Source organism: Quercus lobata, chromosome 10 (assembly GCF_001633185.2).
Source record: "Quercus lobata isolate SW786 chromosome 10, ValleyOak3.0 Primary Assembly, whole genome shotgun sequence".
Classification (NCBI taxonomy): Eukaryota; Viridiplantae; Streptophyta; class Magnoliopsida; order Fagales; family Fagaceae; genus Quercus; species Quercus lobata.
The window spans coordinates 37,784,278-37,807,541 of record NC_044913.1 but is presented as its reverse complement, the minus strand read 5'-3'; the positions used below and the strand labels follow the sequence as shown (position 1 = coordinate 37,807,541).

The following is a 23,264-nucleotide window of genomic DNA, read 5'->3' as shown; positions in this document are numbered from 1 at the left end:
TAGGAAGGGTCATATCGTATCACCTCGGTGGCCGGCATAGGGGCCTACTTTTTAGAAGATTTGGATGAACATGTAGTGCCACGTCCTTGGAATGTAAATAACCTGAAAATGTACTATTATTAATGAAAGTTCATATTCATGGTGTTACCCACTGTCTGTTTTTATCTAAGTGTTAAACAGAACTCAAGTCCTGCGTGGCCCTTCGGACCACAGGCTTGGGGGAAATTAACCACGATGCTGTTTTTATCTAAATGTTAAACAGAACCCAAGTCCTGCATAGCCCCTCGAATCACAGGCTTGGGGGAAATTAAACACGATGCTGTTTTTATCTAAGTGTTAAACAGAACCCTAGTCCTGTGTGGCTCCTCGAACTATAGGCTTGGGGGAAATTAACCACGACGCTGTTTTTATCTAAGTGTTAAACAGAACTCAAGTCTTGCGTGGCCCCTCGGACCACAGGCTTGGGGGAAATTAACCATGACGCTGTTTTTATCTAAGTGTTAAACAGAACTCAAGTCCTGCATGGCCCCTCGGACCACAGACTTGGGGGAAATTAACCACGACGCTGTTTTTATCTAAGTGTTAAACAAAACCCAAGTCCTGCGTGGCCCCTCGGACCATAGACTTGGGGTAAATTAACCACGACACTGTTTTTATCTAAGTGTTAAACAGAACTCAAGTCTTGCGTGGCTCCTCAGACTACAGGTTTGGGGGAAATTAACCACGATGCTGTTTTTATCTAAGTGTTAAACAGAACCCTAGTCTTGCGTGGCTCCTCGGACCACAGGCTTTAGGAAAATTAACTACGATGTTGTTTTTATCTAAGTGTTAAACAGAACCCAAGTCCTGCGTGGCCCCTCGGCCCACAGGCTTGGAGAAAATTAACCACGACACTGTTTTTATCTAAGTGTTAAACAAAATCCAAGTCCTGCGTGACCCCTCGGACCACAGGCTTGGGAGAAATTAACCACGATGCTGTTTTTATCTAAGTGTTAAACAGAACCCTAGTCCTACATGACTCTTCGGACCACAGGCTTAGGGGAAATTAACCACGACGCTGTTTTTATCTAAGTGTTAAATAGAACCCAAGTCCTGCGTGGTCCCTTGGACCACAGGCTTGGGGGAAATTAACCACGACGCTGTTTTTATCTAAGTGTTAAACAAAACCCTAGTCCTATTTGGCTCCTCGGACCACAGGCTTGGGGGAAATTAACCATGATGTTTTTTTTATCCAAGTGTTAAATAGAACCCAAGTCCTGTGTGGCCCCTCGGACCACAATTTTGGGGGAAATTAACTATCATTCTTTCATTCATACTTAGCTGTATTGCTTAAACTACGAGTAATGGTTTGTCCTCAGAAATTTAGTAACATAGTCGAGGTTCATTCTTAGTGAAGGCAAAAATGGAAGCAGCAAAACAAAATTCAAAGAAATTATATCATTCATTAAGTTCCAAGAGGTGTCATCTTACAAGAGTCAACAAAAGCTAAGGAAATGAAAGACATAACAAAACAACTACAAGAAAAGCCCTACACTAATGTCCTAAGTTTTATCTTGGGCTGAGCTCTTAGCAGGGACCTCTGTCTCGGGGTGATCACCTCCTGTCGTGAGCTTGGGTCCGGCCTCCTTGGCTTACGCGACAAGGTCCCTTATAGTAAGGGCGTCCTCAGGAGACTTGTCCTTAGCTGGTGGTTGCACCTCCTCGTTCCCCCCTTTTTCTTCAGGTATGAGGGAATCTGGAGTAGTGGTCGGAGCAGAAGGGGGCTCCTTAGGAGGAACCGAACTCGGAATCTCGCAAATATCTTCAGGAAAGAAGATATTCTCAATCTTCCTAAGGTCGAAGTCCGTAGGAACTGCCTCCCGATCCAAGGCTACCCCTCAGGACATGGTGATGTAGTCTCTGCAGACCGCAACCACCTCCTTGGTCAGCCTGGCCTCAGTATCCATCACTCCGCGCTCATAGGAGGTTGCCACCGCAGCCTCAGCCGCCTCCCTGGCCAGGCGAGCCACCTCTTTTGTCTGTAGCAGCTGTGCCTTGAGGTCCGAGACCATCTGCTTCTTGGTCGCAAGGTTTATTTCAGACAGATGAAGCTGTTGGCGCATGTCCTCGGCCTGCTTTGTTGTAGTCTTAAGGCCCGCCTCAGCACTGTCTCGAGCCTTAAATGCCTCTTTTATCTCTTTGCCCAGGCGCTCTTTTTCCAGCCTGAAAGCACCCGCAGCCTTCTCTACGGCAAGACGGGACTGAACCTTACTATTCAGATCTTCCCGAGATTTCTTCGCCCATTCCTCAGCCACGAAGATTTTTTGAGTAACCTGCACAGGAGTAATGGAAGAATCATTAGAAGGAAAACGACGAACAGACAAGCATGGAATAAAGGAACTGAACAAGGAAGAGCCTTCGTTTTACCATGGCCAGATCTCTCTTCAACGACATGAAGAGATCTGGTTGCCAGGTAGCTCGGAGCCCCTCCATGTCACGAGGCAGAAGGAGGGGCTGCTACAGGGCCTCGGCGAGATAAGACGCCTGCCTTCGTTGGGACTCCCAAAGAGTTGCGTCCCACGAAATAGGGGTGCCTTCCAGCTCTAGGCGGGGGGACCAGATGCGCTGTTCTCTCTTGATAGCCGCCTCCTCTCGGTTATCAACGAACCTTGTCCTCTTTTCCTTGGGCTCTTTACCTTTCTTCTGTTGTTTGGCCTTTTCAGGGCTGACCTCACCCTCTTCCAATTCTTCCATTGGCCTCTTCCGCCTCAAATTGGGAAGGGGTTGTAGCGCGGGGTCAGTGGAAGGAGGAAGAGGAGGGGGAAGCTTGGCTGGAACCTGCTCCTTGAGGGCATCTTTGGAAGACTGCCCCTTGTTTCTATTGGATAAAAGGCCCTTCAGACCGGACCTCGGCTTCAAGTCCATATCGTCCTCTTCAACCTCTTGGCTCGTGTCAATCTGAGCAATTACCAGGCCAGAAGTGTGAGTCGCCGAGAAACGATCAATGTCCGAGCCGGAATCTGAGAGCTCTACAGGCCTGGTTGACACCTCTCCCTCATCAGCGAAGCAGAATTGGTCGATTTCAGCCTCAAGAGATGAATGCGAGGAGTCAACTCCTTCTCCTAGGGCGGCTACCTCTTGGAGAATGTGCTGAACGGGCAGTTGGGCTGGTGGTAGGTCTCTCCGAGCAAGAAAGCCTGGTTTAGAAACGTCGATACAGGCTAATCGGGGACTTCCAGCCCTTATGGCTTGACCCACGTCCACGAAAGCGCGAGAAAGGGGCTCGTAGTCCAAGATAAGGGGAGCGGCACGCAGTTACCCGTCCTCACTCACAAAGATCTCGGACCTTAGAAGGAAGTTGAGGGTTTGGACGTTGACCAAACTTATCCTCGGAGTTGTTTGTTCTTTGTCTGCAAAATACCCAAAGGAAGGGTTATGTCAGTCCGAGAAGGCAAATAATCAAAACCAAAACCAAAATAAGTGAGAGGAAAGCTCAAAAGTAAGATCCCTGCCGAAGGATCTGACCCTACAGTGCCCCACCTGGTGTTCCCGCCCTAACTGGGCAGTGAAGACCGTCGTGTCATGCTCCGGAGATGATCAAATGGTCGTCCTTCAAGCCTTTGTTAGACTTGGGAAGGCAGGATATCAGCCTCACCTCGTCGAACCTAGATTTCAGGTAATACGACTCATTGAGGCAATGGCATTCGTACAAGTGAACTACATCGTGCCATGAGAGGCCGAGATTCATCTGTTCGTTCATAGCGTCTATGCACCCTAGGATCCGGAACATGTTCGCGGGGCACTGGTGGGGGGTCAGCCTATGACCGCGCAAATAATCCCTAGTTATCCTCCCCATGGGGATCGTCATTCCTCCTCCTATGAAAGCTATCATTGGAATGGCGACCTGTCTCGTCGCTTTCTTGGTGAAGATCTGGTCCGAGGAGCAATACTCTAGACCTACTCCTGGCGGGATACGGTATTTGGCCCTGAAATCTTCCATACGGGCCGGAGAGTCTACCAGTTTCTCAAACTTACCCATCCTACTAACCCTAGGTGATACGAAGAAGGTTTACTTAGGAAAGGAAGCCGGGAAAGGCAACAGAGAGAAAAGGTTAAGGAATATGGGAAATGAACACTTACGGGAGCGAAGATCCTAAACCTCTCGAGCTTGTGAAGAACTCGCCGGAAATCCTCACGGGAGTGGCTATGGAGTTTTGAATGTTTTGCAAAAGGAAGTACTGGAATGCTCTAGGATGTTTGAGTGCTTTTTCTAAAAAAAAAAAAAGGAAGTAATTCCCCTCAGAAGCCTTATATAGCAAGGAGAAACTGAACGGGCTTACTCCCGCCCAAAGGATTGGGGAAATATCAACCGTTGATTAGGTGCCCCACCGTTGGATGCGGGGGACATAAAGCCGCCTGGCGCAATTAATAGCGCCTCGTGGGTTACAAAACGCCAGTATCAGTAATGAGGCACGTGAGGCTATACTTCCATACGCATGAGTCAAGAAATTATAATAAGTAATCCCATAAGTATCAAAATCCCACATTTTCTCCTCGGATAAGAGGGAAAACTCGGAATTTTGAGGGGCTATTGTAGGGGCAGAGGCTCAAGATCATACAATGGGCCTTGGATCCCGTATGGAAAATTCGACCACGTCCGAGGAGAAGGCGTGGGTGCCAAAAGGGCTTCCGGCCCAATTCTTGTGGGCCTAAAGATGTTTAAAGGCCAGTCTGAAGAGAAATGTCTCCTCGGACGTTCCAAATATGGCTCAAACATGCACTCTGCCTGCTAGAAGGATCCACCCCAACGAGCATTAGTAACAAGGATGAGTCCCATAAGCCCGTAAGAAGGAAGAAAGCGTAGGATGCGAAGGGTGAGGCTGCAGCTGCCACATTAAATGCATGGCAGCTACTTTTCTGGCCGCATTAATGTGGAGAAGACTTGTGAACAATGTTGCCTTGGCTACCACAACTCACAGAAAGATGGGGGATGTCCGATGGGACAGGCACTCAAGTGAAGATCCAGATGATCAACAAATGTAAGGCCCTGATGACTTCAAGAGGGCTATATAAGAAAGGGGAGTCCCCATGAAGAGGGGGACAGAGAAAAAAGGAACTTAGAAGAGAAGAACAGTGTTAGAACCATAGCCTTTGAGCAGTGATCGAAATACATCCTCCACGTCTTCTCAGACTTAATATCTAATGGACATGAAGGGGATTTTCTTACTTTCAATTTTAGTATGGCCAACTTTTAGCTAGTATACACTTCGTTAAGACCTAGTTCTATAACCCACCCTCTATAAATTCATTGTTTCGGGCTCCTTGGGCCAGAACCCCATACCTGTTGGGCCTGGGTCCTGAATTGTGACCCTACAGCTACAATTTGACATATTTAACCTAGATCAATACATTGAAAAAAGAAAAAAGAAAAGATACACATGAGATTAATATGGCATGAAATTGTTGGTCATAAACAGAGTGTGAAAGATCTTTTTAAAGTTTAATGATAGAAAATATAATGTTTTCATTATTTATGAACGTTTTCATTATAATGCTAACAAACAAAGTCACATAAGGAGTGTTTGTTTGGAGGTGAAATAGGATGGATGGATGGAAAAATTTTGGAGAAAAAATAGGTTATTTGTTTGGTTGTTTGTCACTTTTTTTTTTAATTGGGCATCATTTTTAACAAAGGTATATGAGTAAATTTATACAAATAAAAATGAGGGAAATTAAAAATTTTTCTATTCTTTTGTTTTTCCACCTGTCCAACCAAACAAACCCTTAATTTTTTTCTTTAAGATAACATTAATCATAGATAATAGAAACCTCTGGAAGACTGTTCCTTTAAAGTTTTACTTAATATGCCTTGTCTCGTGACTCTAGTCAATGGCAAAATGGAGCACAAGTCAATAAAATGTTTTCATTAGCATTGTTTTTCTTCTCTCACTTCAATGAAAAGCTAAAATTCTAATTGGACTAAACGAGCATCCAAGTCTAAAGCGTGTTTTAACAATCAAAACTTTGGAGTAGTCTTAACATTAATCATATCATTGTTAGCAAAGAACATGAAGGAAATCAGGATCAGCCGCCTAGCAAATCCACTAGCCACCATTATAAAATAAAGAAATATGAGAATCAATTGCAGTGGCCTTTATATATCACAAGGATCATGGAAGCAATTAGTGCCTAGATTATCATAATTATACCTCTAATTCTAATTTTAACTTCTTTGGGTATCCTAAGCTTTAGATAAATATATTCCTCCAGTGAAGATAGATGATAGTCAGGTCCTATTCAACCCAGCTTTTTTTTTTTGGTTAATAATTCTTTGGCCTGGTGGCATTTTTTCAAACATTCCTCAAAATTATAGTACAGGTTGCTATTGGGAAAAAATTCAAGACAACCCATGTTCAATGTTCGTAGTGTTATATATAACCAGTAGAAATTAAAGGTCATTAATTATAATTAAACTAAAAAGGAAAATGACAAAAGTGTAGGGTGTTTTTGAGAATAAACGGCAGATAAAAGTGTAGGGTGTTGATGCCACTGGATTTGGCTATTATAGGAGTTTGACATGCGTAGTCGCTTCCGTGTGCTACCCAACAAGTTTAAGATTAGCATAAAATATATCCTAGATGGGTAGAGGGAGATCACCTAGTCTCCTAGATGTGGACTACCAGCAAATAAAACCTGAATAAAATGTTAATATCTAAGTCCATAGCAGCATAAAACACCATATCACACGCTGAACTTTTGCTTCATTTGGACACAATCATTTAAAAAGGAGGGCTGATTTCAATTTTTAAGTTTAAATCACTTCAGCAAGGTTAAGGTGTGAAAGGACATTTTTTTTATTTGATGAAGTTTATAAATCGAATTGAAATTTGCTAATATGTAAATTAAAATTAATGAATAGATATTAAATATAATTTTAAATTTCCATTCTTTTTTATATATGTTCATGACTTTTGTTATATTTTTATACTAGCTGTATTTATCTATGATATTTATTTCACCTTCTCATTTTTCTTTTTGTTACACATATTGGAGTAGAATTGTGCCGTGCGCCTATGCACATGCATGCATTACCATTCTCTCGACTCTCATTGCATTTTTTCACCTTCATATTAAATATTATATATATGAAGGCTCAAGCGAATAAAAATGAAGTTAATTTTTTGTTCTTTATTTGTATTCCCTTTTCTTTGGACTAGCAAATAACGTTAAAAGTTTAATTTGTATTGATGGAGGCGAATTAGGAATATATTTAGGTGTTTATCAGCACATAAGAGCTATAATTATGTGATGGATATACAAGTAAAGCACTCAAACCCACATCATGTATCAAATTCAAAGTCAGTGTACAGAAGAAACCTTACAAAGTAGAGGCGTACCCCAACTCCCAAGTGAGGATGGCCATGGAATTGAAAACTGTTCTTTAACTTAATTGTTAAAAAAAAAGGGGGGGGGGGGGGGGGGGGGTGTTATACATAAGGGAACAAAGCATGGAAAGCACTTTCAAGTAAGTATTTTCTTTGGGGGGATTAAAGTTTCAAGTAAGTATACTACTTTACGAAAAAATCATTCAAGAAACCGACATCCACTGATCCACATGATTACTTTTATGGTCTCTCTCTCTCTCTCTCTCTCTCTCACTCTTACACACACACACAGTGAGCAGGAACACAGTCACATACACACTTGCTCGTGCATGCAGACATAGCTTACCTTTTAGTGTTACCAAGATATATAACGAAGTGAGTAAATGGCTCATCTATCCTCTTCCATAACCTTTTGCGACTTTTTGGAGTTCGAAAGTACAATTGTCTATTTATGATCTCATTTTGGGTAAAATTCATTAGTGCATCAAAGTCTAGTTAGCAGTAAACTTGCTTCAAGTACATTAGCACGCTTTGTTCTATTCACAATTATGATCTTGTCATAACAAATAAAAGAAAGGGTGGATAGCACTTTCGGGAGTCCTACAGTGAACACCCTCCTGAAAACTCTGTGGTCACTGAATTATTTCATACACCACATATTATTGACTTCATTATCATTTCTTGTATCTCTAATTCAAACTGAAAAAAGAGGAACGTGTTTAGAGAGAGAGAGAGAGAGAGAGAGAGAGAGAGAGAGAGATGAAACAAACAAAGATGATAAATGAAACAATTTTACAAACTTCTTAAGCATGGACATTTGCCATTTGCTGAAACTGACAAACACCACACTAAACTAGACTAACATTTATATAACCAAAAAACAATCAGCAAATGGCAATCTTAAATGAGAAAAAGAAATAAATAAAATGTGAAAATAGTTTTGTTGCACAATAGATTCATCTAGCTATTTAGTGCAAATTTGTGTTTGTTGTTGTGCATCCACACCTTGAGGACTCTCCTCTTGATCCCAGTCTCTTGGCAGAACTGCTGCACAGTAGATTCTTCTAGCTTCTGCATCTTCCACCCAGCCTTCTCTGCAAAGCTCAACATCTTTTCCTTCTGTTCTTTTGTGAACTTGGTCCTAAACCTCTTTCTCACCTTTTCAGCTGGTCTTGCCACAACACCACATCCATCATCATCATCATCATCATCCTTCTCATCAGACTCTGAGGGGACTGATCCACTTTTGTAGGACACTATCAAGGAGTTTGCAGGGTACCCTATTGGTGACCCCAGAATTGCATTGTTGAGTATCAAAGGGGTGTGGTAACATTGAGAGGAACAGTGAGATTCTATCTCTTTCCTATGGAAGTTTCTGTGGCAGTTGCAGGCTGAACACTTGAGGGCTTCAATGGTGCCTTCATCTCCAGTACTCGGCATAAACTCACCACACCCATCAGTTGCATTCCCTCCAATTGTTGCTGCATGGTTCTTGAGGCATTCCTTGTACCTTACCACTTTCTTGTGGGGTCTGTGATCCTCCAAAGTTGGACTTGGACATGGAGGGCTTGCACTATTTGATTTTGAGGGTTGGGATTCTGAATAAGGAACTACATGACCATTTCCTTCAGCATGAATGCAGCTTCTTGGAAATGGCATTTCCCCTTTTTGGGTTGAACTATTCATCTCTCTCTCCAATGTATTAAACGAATGGGAAGCTAATTTATCCTGGGATTCTTGGGACCCTTTGGAAATTATGTTAGATCCTTTGGATCCTTGTTAACAAAAAATGAACCTTTAGTTTTCTACTTTTAGCTGGTGGAAGAAATCCGAGGGACTTTCTTAAGAAAACTCAATTATAAATAAGGGGAGGAAGCTAAAATGATGGCCTAAATTCTTTTTTCATTGGAAACAGTATGAAATGGAAGAAAGAGATCCTAGCTAGATGATCAAATTAAGAGCATGAAAAAAATTGCTGATAGAGTCGTAAGAGTTAAAGACATATGGACGAATAACATTCAACTTCTCTAAGATCTTGAGCTGAAAATGACCAGTTTTTAAGAGGAATATACCTTTTTTCAGACGAGAGAGAGAGAGAGAGAGAGAGAGAGAGAGAGAGAGAGAGAAGAATAAGGACAAAAAATTGAAAGAGTGAGGAAGCCTGCTGCAAGGAATAAACTCGATGCTGAATTTGGCAAGTGAAGCATCTGAAGCTCATTTATAAATGAGAAAGAGAGATTGGATAAAGCTTAGAGGGCATAAAAAAAGTCTTTTTCTTTTAATGATAGTATAAAACCTAATAGGAGGAGTACTAATTTGTTATAGGGGAGAACTGAAGGCTCTTGTCTTACAGACAAAATGGAAAGGCAGAAAGTTGTAAATTAAGGACGTTTAAAAAGGTTGCTTTGCTTGCAACACTATTAGATATCAAGCCTAAACCATGTATAGGTGTCCTCTTCATCTTCTTCATTTGAATTTCACCCTACGAATAATTTGTGATTTTTCAAAATAATTAATTCTAATTATAAATTAGCTTGCTTTTTTGGGACCTGCGCTTGCATCCGCATTCTCAGTAATTGGCTTGTGAGTTAATCTGATTATATATATTTTGATCGTCTCGTAATAGGGGTTTATGCTATCCTATTCCTAATCCTAACCCTGGCGTATGATTGTGGGTTAGTAGCGTTCGTTACTTTGGAATGTCTGACTAGATTGGGCTTGAAACTTGGGCCAAAGTTTGCATTTTGGGCTGTTGGACTTCACACACAGCATTGGCAGTGATTGGGTTTTTTCTTTTCATTATTGGGACTGGGGACCTTGGGTTTAGACGACTCTGTTACGAAGATTAGAGATGGGTTTGAAAAAAATTTACTTGTTAAACCAAAATGTTGTAAAATACCCCAAAATTGTTCATGGGCATAGAGGCGGATTCTAAAACTCAGAGGGATGTAAGAGGTTTTTTTAGAATGGATAGTTGGTGATGGTAGCAAAATTCATCCCTAGCATGATGATTGGCATCCTCAAGGGGAGCTTAGCTATAATTGTGATGATTAGGCTATCTTTGCAGTAGGTAATTATCCTTCTGCTAAGATATCTAGTTCCTTATACAAATTTTTTTTTTTTTTAGTTAACAGTAATACTTATTAGAACACACACGAAAATAGTAATAATAGTGTTTTAACCAGGTTTATAATACATTACATAACCAGAGTACAACTACAAAATAACCTAACATTTGTAGTTGTAGACCTTTGTAGTTGTAAACTGAGGTTATAAACCGCGAACATTAGACGCATACAACCAATGTGGGATAAACATATTATTGTAAAGAAAGGAAAATTAAATTGTTATGAATGGGGAAGCAAAAAAATTACTATCTCTGGCTTGTCCATAGGGGTCGTCTAGGAGCCAGGAGCCAGGTGTTTAAAGAGGTTGTCCATGGAAAAATGCCTGGACGATCACATGACACTTAGGAAATTCTCAATGATGGGATTTACTCACATATGTTGAAGATCCGGACCACAACGAGAATAAAACCCTTATTTGTCGTCGTAACTTCCTCATAAATGCTTAACTTCCAGTAGCAGTTGTAGCAGAAAGTTTGGAGGCTATAACTTCCATAGCCGTTGTGGAAGTGATGTCTGAACTTATTAATTCCCTCAAATCTTGGAGAAGTTATTAAGTAACCGTTTCGAGACCCTCTATATAAGGACTCACCTACATCAAATCAAAGTAAGTTTTTTCCTAAGAGAATTCCTCAAAAGTTGAAACTTTATTTTCCAGAACAAAACTGATTTAATCATCGGAGGGTACTTGGCTGGTTCACCCCAATCGCCTTTTGATTGTGTATTCTTCCTCTCAAGTCTTCCAAGTGAGTCATTGTCTCACTAAAGCCCGGAACATTCAGCCTACTAATCCTGTGTAGCATTAATTGGCGCCGTCTGTGGGAAGTCCAATTGTCTTACAATTTTTCTTTCTACAACAAAAGGCTGAATGGTTCGAACCAGATCGAGGGCTACCAGCCCAGGCCATCAGGAGAGTGGGATGCTTCAAGCAATCCTCATCGTGATCGTCAATCAGCCCCAATGATGCAACAATTCTCTGTTCAACACATGCAGTCTATGGCAGTCGCCATGGCGAAGTTAACCCGTCAGAATCAGGAATTGACCAAGGAGATTAATTTGAAGAAGCAATGCTACGAGGGGTACACTGAAGGTCAAGCCCAAAATCAAGAAGCTAGGGGAAATGTTGAACCTAAAAGCCAATCAAGGGGTACCATGTCAAGAAGGGTGCTACATTTGGAGAAGGAAATGGACCAAATGAGGAAGGTTATGGAGGAGATGAGGGAGAACATGAGAAGGGAAAATCCAATAGAAGATCTAGTCCACCGAACAGATTCCCTTTTTACGGCTTCCATCAACGGTCACCCCTTGCCTCCGAAATTCAAGATGCCTTCATTGGATTCGTACGATGGAACACGTGACCCATTTGATCATATTGCTACTTTCAAGACTACCATGCACCTTCAAGGAGTCCCAAATGAGATTATGTGTAGAGCCTTCCCTACCACTCTCAAAGGACCGGCACGAGTGTGGTTCAGCAAAATACCCCCGAATACAGTGAGTTCTTTTGAAGAATTGAGTAAGTTATTTGTTAATAATTTCATCGGAGGGCAAAGGCATAAACGTTCTTCGTCCAACCTGTTAACCATAGAACAAGGGGAGAATGAAAGCCTGTGCATAAACGTTCTTCATCCAATCTGTTAACCATAGAACAAGGGGAGAATGAAAGCCTGCGCTCCTTCATCACTCGTTTCAACAGGGAAGCCCTAACCGTGGACGAGGTGGATGACAAGCTACTCTTGGCGGCCTTCCATAATGGGGTTAATTCTGATTTATTCATCCACAAGTTTATGAGAAAGAGCCTTAATCCATGGCTGAACTTGTCCATTCGGCTCAAAACTTTATGAATGCAGAGGACGCAATCATAGCTAAGAAAAGGAAGATAGCTAAGAGAATGGAAGCAAACCCCACGCGCCACTTTAAGCAAGGTCCCCATCCAAAGAAGGGACAAACGGAAGATAAGAAGGACCAAGATAATAGGAAAATGGGCTCGTCCTCGGGAAGAAGTCAGAACTGCACGCCCTTAAATGCTCCACTTGATCAAGTGCTCGTGCAAATCAAAGATAACCCTTCCTTAAAGTGACCAGAGAAAATGAAGGGAGACCCCAACAAGCGAAATAAGAACAAATATTGTCGCTTCCATAGAGATCATGGACACGACACGGATGAGTGTTATGACTTGAAGCAACAGATTGAGAATCTTATTAGATAAGGAAAGTTAAGGCATTTCGTAGGAAGGGATCATAAAGATGAGAAATTGAAAGGAAAGGTGGAGGAATCATCACGGCCCCCACTTGGAGAGATAAGGGTTATCATTGGAGGAACTTCAACGGGGCAATCTTCCAAGTCAAGGAAGACGTATCTCAAAGTGGTTCAGAACGTCCAACTCTCTGGACGGTCGCTAAGGACGAGGGGGACAGACGAGCCACCTATTTCTTTCATAGACGAGGAAGTCGAAAGAATCCATCACCCACATGACGATGCAATTGTCATTACTTTACTCATCGTGGATTACACAACTAGGAGAGTGTTGGTGGATAATGGAAGTTCAGCAGATATATTGTATTACCCCGCCTTTTAGATAATGAGGCTGGGACGAGATCAACTTCTTCCAGTATGTTCGCCATTGATAGGATTTAGAGGAATAAAGGTGCAGCTTGTAAGCACCATTACATTACCTGTAGTGGTGGGATCATACCCACAACAGATAACCAAGGAAGTGAATTTCCTTGTGGTGGATTATTCGTCCTCATACAATACCATCATTGGAAGGCCAACCCTAAACAGTTGGAAGGCAGTAACATCTACCTACTATCTCTCAGTCAAATTCCCTACAGAGTACGGGATAGGACAAGCGTAAGGAGATCAGTTGGCAACTAGGGAATGTTACTTAGCCATGTTGGCTTTGGATTAGCACATGCAGACAATGAGTATTGAAGAAAGAAGGATTGTTGCATAGCCCACGGAGGTACTAGAAGATGTTCTTTTGCAAGAAGATGATCATGAAAAATTCATCAGAAATGGGACAAGCATGATGGAGAAGACGAAGCAAGACCTCGTCCAGTTTTTGAAGAAGAGTATCGATGTTTTTGCATGGAGTCATGAAGACATGCCAGGAATTGACCCAAGTGTAATTGCTTATCAATTGAATGTATACCCTTCTTCCAAACCTATTCGTTAGAAGAAAAGAATGTTTGCTCCAGAGCGAGACAACGCTATCAAGGAAGAGGTCTAGAAGTTAACAGCAGCATAATTCATTCGGGAAGTCTATTACCCGGATTGATTAGCCAATGTGGTGATGGTCAAAAGGCGAATGGTAAGTGGAGAATGTGCGTGGATTTTACTGATTTAAACAAAGCTTGTCCTAAGGATAGTTATCATTTGCCCCGCATTGATCAGTTGGTGGACTCCACAGCTGGTCATCAATTGCTAAGCTTCATGGACGCTTTTTTGGGATATAATCAGATAAAGATGGACGAGGTAGACCAAGAAAAGACGTCTTTCATTACCAGTCAAGGTTTATTTTGCTATAAGGTGATGCCTTTTGGCCTGAAGAACGCGGGGGCAACTTATCAAAGGTTGGTAAATCACATGTACCATCCACAGATAGGACGAAATATAGAGGTATATGTGGATGACATGCTTGTAAAGAGTGTGGATGAAGAAAAGCATTTGGAAGATCTCCAAGAGACCTTTGAGACGCTTAGACGATACAGAATGAAGCTGAATCCAAGTAAATGTACGTTCGGGGTGTCATCAGGAAAGTTTCTAGGATTTATGGTTTCACAAAGGGGGATTGAAGCAAATCTAGATAAGATCCAAGCCATATTGAACATAAAACCACCAAAGAACATCAAGAAAGTCCAGTCTCTTACTAGACGAGTTGCAGCTCTGAACATGTTTGTCTCAAAAGCCACCGATAAGTGTTTACCCTTCTTCAAAGTTCTCAGGAAGGCGCTCGAGTGGACGGATGAATGTCAAAAGGCCTTCTAAGACCTTAAAAACTATCTCACCACGACTCCATTGCTAAGTCCCTTCGTGCTCGGAGAAGAGTTGTATTTATACTTGGCAGTATCCCTACATGCTGTAAGTTTAGCACTGATCAGGGAAGAAGGGAAGGTGTAGAAGCCCGTGTATTATACTAGTCGAGCACTTAGAGGAGCAGAAGGATGATATCCGCTGATGGAAAAGTTGGCTTTTGCGTAAGTAACAGCTTCCAGGAAATTGAGGCATTATTTCCAAGCTCATCTCATCAATGTCATGACGGACCATCCACTCAAGAAAACAATGAACAAGTTAGAAGCCGCAGGACGATTGATCCAATGGGCTGTCGAGCTCAGTGAGTTTGATGTCAGGTACCAGCCAAGAAATGCAATAAAGGCCCAAGCTCTAGCAGATTTCATTGCGGAATTTACTCCAAGTCATGATAACTTAGACGAAATGGAAGGCAGTAAACCATGGGTCATTTATGTTGACGGATCGTCTACACAACAAGCAGAAGGAATAGGAGTTGTTTTACAATCCCCAGAAGGAGATAAAAATGAAGCATAAGGTTCGTTTGCAATATCAAACAACTAACAATGAAGTTGAGTATGAAGCCCTTCTTAAAGGGCTAGAGTTGGCAAGGTCTGTACAGGCAGAGTAAATACTCATCCTGGGAGACTCTCAATTGATCATAATCCAAGTGAATGGAACATATGAAGCCAAGGAAGAAGGAATGAGGAAATACCTGAAAAAAGGTTGTACGCCTTGTGAAAAAGTTTAAGGAAGCCAGTTTCGTTCAAATCCCAAGGGAAGAGAACATGGAAGCTGATGCCTTAGCGAAGGAAGCCTCAGCAAATAAAGCAATGGACGAGTTTGACAAAATTTAGTACATGCCTAGCATTGATCTTCCGGAGGTACTACAAGTAAGAAATGAAGAAAATTGGATGACCCCAATAATATCATACCTGAAGGATGGAACGCTTCCAGAAGGGAAAGACGAGGCCAGAAAGCTCAGGGTCAAGTCAGTTAGATACATCCTCATGGACGAGGTGCTATATAAAAGAGGTTTTTCTCAGCCCTATCTAAGATGTTTAGCTTCAGACGAGGCGAATTATGTGTTAAGGGAAGTTCATGAAGAAGCATGTGGTAACCATTCAAGAGCCAGATCACTTGTCCATAAGGTCGTCCGTGCAGGATATTACTGGCCAACCATCCAAGCTGATGCTAAAGCATATGTTAAGGTCTATAGTCAATGCCAATGATTCAGTAATGTCCCTAGACAGCCGTTAGAATACCTTACCCCAATGATGGCCCTACGACCTTTTGCACAATAGGGTTTAGATATTCTAGGCCCCTTTCCAACTAGAACTAGACAAATGAAGTTTTTGGTCATAGGAATAGATTATTTCACTAAGTGGGTGGAAGCTGAACCCTTAGCAAAAATCACACAACAGAATGTCAAGAATTTCGTCTAGAAGAACATTGTATGCAGGTTTGGGGTATCTAGGGTACTAGTGTCTGACAATGGACAACAATTCGACAATACACCTTTCAAGGATTTTTGTGAGCAATTAGGAATCAAGAATCACTACTTCTCGCCCTCCCACCTACAGGCCAATGGACAAGCAAAAGTAGCAAACCGATCCTTGTTGAAAACCATCAAGACTCGGCTTGAAGGGACAAAAGGAGTATAGCCAGATAAATTATTGGGTGTTTTATGGGCTTACAGAACAATAGTGATGACCCCCATAGGGGAAACTCCTTTTAAACTAGCCTATGGAAGTGAAGCAATCGTACCTGCAGAAGTGCACATGGCCAACCACAGGGTGATGAAGTATCAAGATAAAGAAAATAAAGAACATCTTCTTCTAAACCTTGATCTTATAGACGAGGTAAGGATGGACGAGGAGCAAAGAATAGCAAGGTACAAAAATCTGATGGCAAAGCACTATGATGCCATGGTGAAACCCAGACGCTTCAACATTGGGGATCTCGTCCTAAAAAGAGTTTCCTTGGCAACAAGAAACCCGGCGCATGGGAAGATAGGGCCAAATTGGGAAGGACCTTATATGGTTATCAACTGCAAGAGACAAGGATCCTACTACTTAGAAGCTTTGGATGGACGGAGGCTAGAGCACCCTTGGAATGTCGAGCACCTAAGGAAGTACTATCAATAAAGGGTGACCATGGACGAAAAGTGGCCATGGACAAACGCTATGGGCGAGTGAAAGTAATGTGCTGTTTTCTCATGTTTGTTTATGTTTACTACAACTACTACCGTGTGTCTTTAGTGTTTTAATAATCCCCTAAATAGTGCACTAGTTGTTAACTTTTGTGCTATTCATGGACAAAGTTGTGTTGTATAAATTTTTAATTCCCTAAAGCACTAGCTTTTAAGCATGTGCTAAGCCTATGGACGAATTTTTACGAATAGTGTGAATTTCCAAATATATATATATAATGATGTGTTTTCAAATACATATGATGATATGGGAATCAGTCATTTTTTGTGATTTCATTCAAAATAATCCACCATAAGGCAAAGAGTTAAGGACGAACAAAATCCCTAGACGCAGGGATATATAGTCTATAAGGTTCCCTTGAAAAAGGATAAAAGTAAAGGAAAATAAACCTAAGGTATATCCGTCTAAGCACAAGGTGAGGTAAAACCCAAGGTAAATTCATCTAACCAATGGATAGGGAAGATGTGCCTGCAAAATGTCTCAAACCCATGGATGAATCTAAACAGCCAAACAATCCAATTCATGGACGAGCAATGGCTGGGAACATCTTTTACTAAAGATGAATAAATCATCGTCCTAAGTGTAGATGAATGAAGTTGATAAAAAAAATAAAAAAATAGTAAAGCCATTCATGGACGGGCCACGCTTATAAATAGCAAAGGCTAAGCATAAAGGGTTTATTTTGTTTGGGACGATGTAAGTAAAAATTCGTCCACATACTCAAGACAAGATAAAATGTCTCCATTAGTGGGCGAACCCCACAACCACAGAAATAGCATGGACGATGTAAATAAAATTTGTTCATAAAGCTTATAACATATTCAAACACATAAAACGATGGAAATGAAAAGCATTCATTCATTCATAAAATTCAAAGAAGGGTAGACGACCACCGTCCAAAAACCCTTAAGTAATGTCAAGAGTGATTGTACATAAAACTCGTCCATAAATTTGGACGAGAGAATTGTACTTTTCTAAATTTAAAAAAAAAAAAAAAGAAAAAAAAAAAGAAAAAAGAAAGGGAGAAAATAACAAAGCCCAAAACAACAGGCATCCCCAGCAAGACTAAATAATAAATTTTCTAAGGAAAAAGTAAATTCACTTGGATAAACCACTGGGGGCATTGCCTCCAGACTTTGGATCGCCCTAGGTTACTTCGTTATTGGCATCGTCCACCACATTGACGTCCTCAGAACTCATTGCAAGCAAGGAACTCTCTATAGCGAGGGGAATCTTAAAGGTATCAAAGTTCAGCTCAGGGAAAGCCTCCTTGGCATCAGCATGGAAGTCCTCATAACCAACTGCGTAATGACTGTCTAGACGATTCTTGTACTCATCAGACTTCTTAAAAGCTGCCACAGCTTCTCCACAGGCCTTTTCCAAGGACGAAGTGAACTTTGAAACTTGTCCCTCTAGATGGGCAATGCGAGTTTCTTTCTCAATATCACCTGCTTTAAGTTCCTCAACCTCGTTTTTCAGCTTCGTCTCTATTCCTTGCAAATGATTGAGATCTTCAGTCAATCTAATTACCTCCCTCTTTTTCAATAAAACTTCATTGTTCAGCTTTTTGGCCTTTTCCTTAGACGTTTTAGCTTCCTCGCAAAGCTCCTTGGCCTGGTAGGATGCTGTGTAAAACTTTGACATAGCCTATGAGTGGATGAAGGAAAGTTAGAATTTTTTTTTAAAACTTGAAGAAAACAAAACAAAGACGAATGAAATTTATATACCTTGAAGAGGTCATGGATGGCAGAACGTTCAAAGTCTTTCACTGACATGTTATAACATGAATTTACTTCATTATCAGTTATTATTCCCTTGAATGTCCTCCATGCATAACCCTCGTCCAGCACCAGGTTTAGAGGACGATCAAATGACTCTAAGGGATGAGCCTTGCGAGGAGCTTTGGTTTGAGGGGGGAGGATCAGTCTAGACGGGTGGAATTGTCTGGATGGGCACCACATTAACCACAAGGTCGTCCAGGTCTATTGTCGGCGTAAATTTTGGAACCTTAGGAAGAGAAGCCTTGCCAGATTTTTGCTTCTTTAGGACCTCGACGACTTGGAAGGTCGTCAAGGTCCACTGAACTAGATATGGACTTGGGCTTTCTCTTCCCTGTTTGGATGGCAGGTTTCTAGACGACTGAGGGTACAGTAGTGTCTTCATCACCACTTATAATAGTCTTTTCCCTATTCTCTTTCATGGTAGCCATTCTTGTAACAAGGAAAAATAAAGTTAAAATAAAAAAAGAGAAGAAAAGACTAAGAAAGAAAAGAATAGACGATACTTACTTCGACGAGTAGTTTCCTCGTGACCAAGATTTTCAGCAGTGGGTACTGGGCCAAGTCCCCAAACGTCTAGACGACCAAGGGTCACTAGACTATAGAAGGATCTCCCAAGGAAGGCACGAACCTGGTTAATGCGATCCAAGTAAAGCTTGTCCAAATGTGGACGAGTAATAGCTGCATCAATAAATAAAAAGGTTAGACAACTAAAAGTTAATAAAATAATAAAAGAAAAAAGGAAATGGAATGAGAAGAAGACATACCCTCAGGACGAAAGTGACCTAGAGGGTTGGTAAAAGGAGGGAAGGGGACATTACTCACAGCAACTAGGTCCGCAGCCCAATTTTCAGAAATAATTAAAAATTCAATTTTCCAAAGCCTGTCAGACAAGCTATGACCCTTTATTAAACTAAAGTGAGGGCCCCTAGACGAGAACTGGTAAAAACCAATAGACTTTTTATTTTATTTTATTTTATTTATTTATTTATCTCTGAGGGCTTATAATAGTAGAGGAACTCATCCACTGTGATTGGATGGTTCCCTTTTAATGTCTCACGCCATAGCACTTGCATGGCAACTATCATCCTCCAACCATTGGGGTTGAGCTAGTTAGGTCCAATACCCAACCTATGGAAAAGACCTCTACAGAAAGAATTTAAGGGAAACCTAAGACTAGCTAAAAGGTAAGAAGTATATACTCCTAAACCAGAAGATGGAGAACAACACCATTCTCCTTACCTAGGTAGACGAGGCTTAAATTTCTTAGGGATTTGGTATCTATCTACAAGGGTTTTCAACTTAAGCGCGTCTAAGGTGGATGCTACTTCAGGGGCACAGCTATAAATCATATTCTCCTCCTCCTCTTTCTCGTCTTGGGAGGAGCTAGGTGGCTCTCTGGATGAGCTAGTCCCAGCTCTAGAAGTCGTCCTACGTTGCATTTCTTGGAATTCCTCTAAGGGAATACCAGGAACCCCAGATGAATAATACTCATCTGAGGAGCTACTACCACTACTGCTTATGCTACCCTCACCACTCTCATAACTACCTCCACTCCCAGAAGAAGCGTCCAGGTACTCGTCTATCTCTCTCTCTAAGCTACTACTAGACGAAGACATAACTATTTGGAAGAAAGATTAAGATGAAAGCCTAAGGATGAGAAGAAATACCTGACGAAACTAGGACGAGAACTAGACAAGGCTCATACACAAGATGGCAAAAGAGAAATTATGAGAAGGGTGAAGGGCAAGAGAGAGAATGTACCCATTTATAGGGCCCAAAGACAGGGTCAGCAAAGCGACATGAACCATCTAGGAAATGACACTTGGCAGTCTCTTTGAAAAATGGAATCGACGCAGCAAGCCAACCAACAGAATCACAACACGTGGCACAATTTAAGTTCTATCAAAATCATAAAGACACGCATTAGATCCCCACGGCATTCTGGATGACCCTTGGATGGGGGCAATTGATGGGGAAGCAAAAGAATTACTATCTCTGGCTCGTCCATAGGGATCGTCTAGGAGCCAAGGGCCAAGTGTTTAAAGAGGTCGTCCATGGAAAAATGCCTGGTCGATCACATGACACTTAGGAAATTCTCAATGATGGGATTTACTCACATATGTTGAAGATTCGGACCACAATGAGAATAAACCCTTATTTGTCGCCATAAATTCCTCATAGATGCTTAACTTCTAGTAGTAGTTGAAGCGGAAAGATTGAAGGCTATAACTTCCATGGCCATTGTGGAAGTGATGTCTGAACTTACTAATTCCCTTAAATCTTGGGGAAGTTATTAAGTAACCGTTCCGAGACCCTCTATATAAGGACTCGCCTACATCAAATCAAAGTAAGTTTTTTCCTAAGAGAATTCCTCAAATGTGGGAACTTTATTTTCCAGAACAAAACTGATTTAATCATTGGAGGGTACTTGGCTGATTCACCCCGTTCGCCTTTTGATTGTGTGTTCTTCCTCTCAAGTCTTCCAAGCAAGTCATAGTCTCACTGAAGCCCGGAACATTCAGCCTACTGATTCTGTGTAGTATTAGTTATGATTATTATAATTAAGAATATGAAATTATTTCTTGAGTGAATCAAAAAATATTTAATTATTCCCACTAATTTAAGCACAAAGATGAAGGGAATTCTATTTCCTTTTTAAATAATGAGCCACAAAGCATCGCCTTAGTGAATTCAAACAATTAAGTTGAAATATAATTAAAAATATGAACATATTACTTTAGTAAATTCACAATTATTTAATTATTTTGAATAATTTAAATACATAATAATTTTTATATTCTCGATTGCATCTATTATTAAGTTTCTTTTGCCTTTTAATGGTTTTTGTATTGTTACCAAAGCAACTTATTAACTTAACATGAGGAAGACCGTCACATTCTAAATATATTATTATTATTATTATTATTATTATTTTAGGTTGTTAATTTTTGTATTTAATGTTGACTTTATTCTGTAAGCAAATTTGATTGTCTTTCATGCTTAGTTTCTTGGGGGCTATTTGGTAGACTTGTTTAAACACATGTTTTTAGTTTTTAAACAATATTACACACATTTCCACAAACTTTTTTATCAACTCGTATTTCCACACATGTTTTCAAGCAATAAAACACATGTACCAAACACCCCTTGTATTCTTGGACTTTTTTGTATTTGGGTTGGGCTTATGGATTAGAATTACTAATGCTGTTGAAGATAATTTCGCACCTATCAAATGAAGTTGGCACCTATGAATTTGGCACATGACTGCCATTTAAAAAGCAATTGGGACTCTTTTCGTGAGTCGCTAGGCTTGGAGTTTGCACCCATGAATTGCTCGTACTAGAGACAAATCTATTACACATATCACCTACTGTTCTAGCCCCTTACCCACTACATATACTCTCTATTCCCATGAATTTTACACTAAGCACCTGCCTAATAGTTGAGAGAATTTAGCCTATTTTTGTGAGAGCAAAACACCATTAATTCTCTACACTCATTTCTCTCACCATTGTTATCGTACCACAGAGAGGAGCTTACCCAATTACAAACATCACCATCCTTGAGTGTTGTGAGTGTTTTGGAATGCTAGGAACCATTGGAGATTGCCTAATTTTAGCCTTGGAAGTTTGAAGGTGCAATCGGGCTTGGTTATGGGATCCGAGAAGCTAGTTGAAGAAATAATTCGGTGAAGTCGGTTGTAAGTAATCATTATCTTATCAAAGAGATTTAAAAAACAAAAAATCAAAAGCCTAGAATAAGATAGTGAGACATACATAGGCTTTAGGAATTAAGGAATTTGGATGTTGTTTGAAAGGCAGAAAACAGGCAGAAGTAAGTTTTGAGGTAGCTCCTCTTCTTTAATCCCTTTCTTTGCAATCATTTATTAAGCTAAAGGTGTCAATTGGTCAAAAAAGCCACTCCCGACTACCTTAAACAATGCCAAATTGCGTCTTTGGCTTTGCTTTTCAGACTTCTTAAGTTTTTTTTTAATGAACGTGTGATCTTGCTTCGATCATGAGACCTTTTTCAGTGACATCCCATTCAAATCATCTATATCTTTTCTTCAAATTTTTTTAGGGTCTATCGATTTTTGTTGCATGTTCATTTAATTTAGAATCTCAAAAAAGAGACTAAGAGAGTACATGTACCCAAAAAAAGAAAAGAAAAAAGAAGCTAAAATTCAAAATTGATCCTCTAAGTTTTAACTTTTGCCATTCCAATCCTTTAATTTTTAATTTTGTCATTTCAGTCCTTTAACTTTCAATTTTTGTCAATTCAGTATTCTGTTAAGCCCCAATTAAGCGATGGCACTAAGTGAGCCACCAAGAGTGTACATATACCAAAAAAAGAGACCAAGAGAGTACATATACCAAAAAAAAAAAGTTCAAAATTGATCCTCTAAGTTTCAACTTTTGTTATTTCAGTCCTCTAAATTTTAATTTTGTCATTTCAATCATTTAACTTTCAATTTTTGTTAATTCAGTATTTTATTAGGCCTCAATTAAGCAGTGGCGTTAAGGGAGCCAAAATAATGCCGTTTAGGTTTTTATTTATTTATTTATATAATAATTTCGTAATTAAAATAAAATAAAAAATTGTTATTTAAAAAAAAAAAAAGAAAAAGAAAACAATGAAGGGGGGAATGACGTCGTTCCCCTTCTTCCCCTGAATATCAAAACAATCCGATACACTAAGTCGTCATGTTCACCCAAGTATCTGAGGATTTTGGGGAGAAAGAAAGAGGGGGAAAGAGGGCAAAATTTGCCA

General features: G+C 40.5%; 2 protein-coding genes across 2 annotated transcripts; one reads left to right on the top strand and one right to left on the bottom strand.

Moving 5' to 3' along the window:
- Nucleotides 1–8,267: 8,267 nt before the first annotated feature.
- Nucleotides 8,268–9,091, bottom strand: LOC115962447 (zinc-finger homeodomain protein 4-like). The gene has a single exon (XM_031081285.1). The coding sequence runs from the start codon at nt 9,048–9,050 to the stop codon at nt 8,325–8,327; it is 726 nt and encodes a 241-aa protein (XP_030937145.1). The 5' UTR covers nt 9,051–9,091; the 3' UTR covers nt 8,268–8,324.
- Nucleotides 9,092–11,497: 2,406 nt separating this feature from the next.
- Nucleotides 11,498–14,479, top strand: LOC115964703. Its single transcript, XM_031083964.1, has 2 exons — nt 11,498–11,983; nt 13,952–14,479. Exons 1-2 carry the CDS (start codon nt 11,498–11,500, stop codon nt 14,477–14,479), a joined length of 1,014 nt encoding a protein of 337 aa, XP_030939824.1.
- The last annotated feature ends 8,785 nt before the right edge of the window (nt 14,480–23,264 follow it).

What these genes read in the sequence shown, in the direction of transcription:
- LOC115962447 (XM_031081285.1), bottom strand. Translation starts at nt 9,050, where the DNA reads ATGAATAGTTCAACCCAAAAAGGGGAAATGCCATTTCCAAGAAGCTGC.
- LOC115964703 (XM_031083964.1), top strand. Translation starts at nt 11,498, where the DNA reads ATGGCGAAGTTAACCCGTCAGAATCAGGAATTGACCAAGGAGATTAAT. An exon ending in GCAAAATACCCCCGAATACA is followed by an intron (nt 11,984 to 13,951) that starts GTGAGTTCTTTT and finishes GGATATAATCAG; the next exon opens with ATAAAGATGGACGAGGTAGA.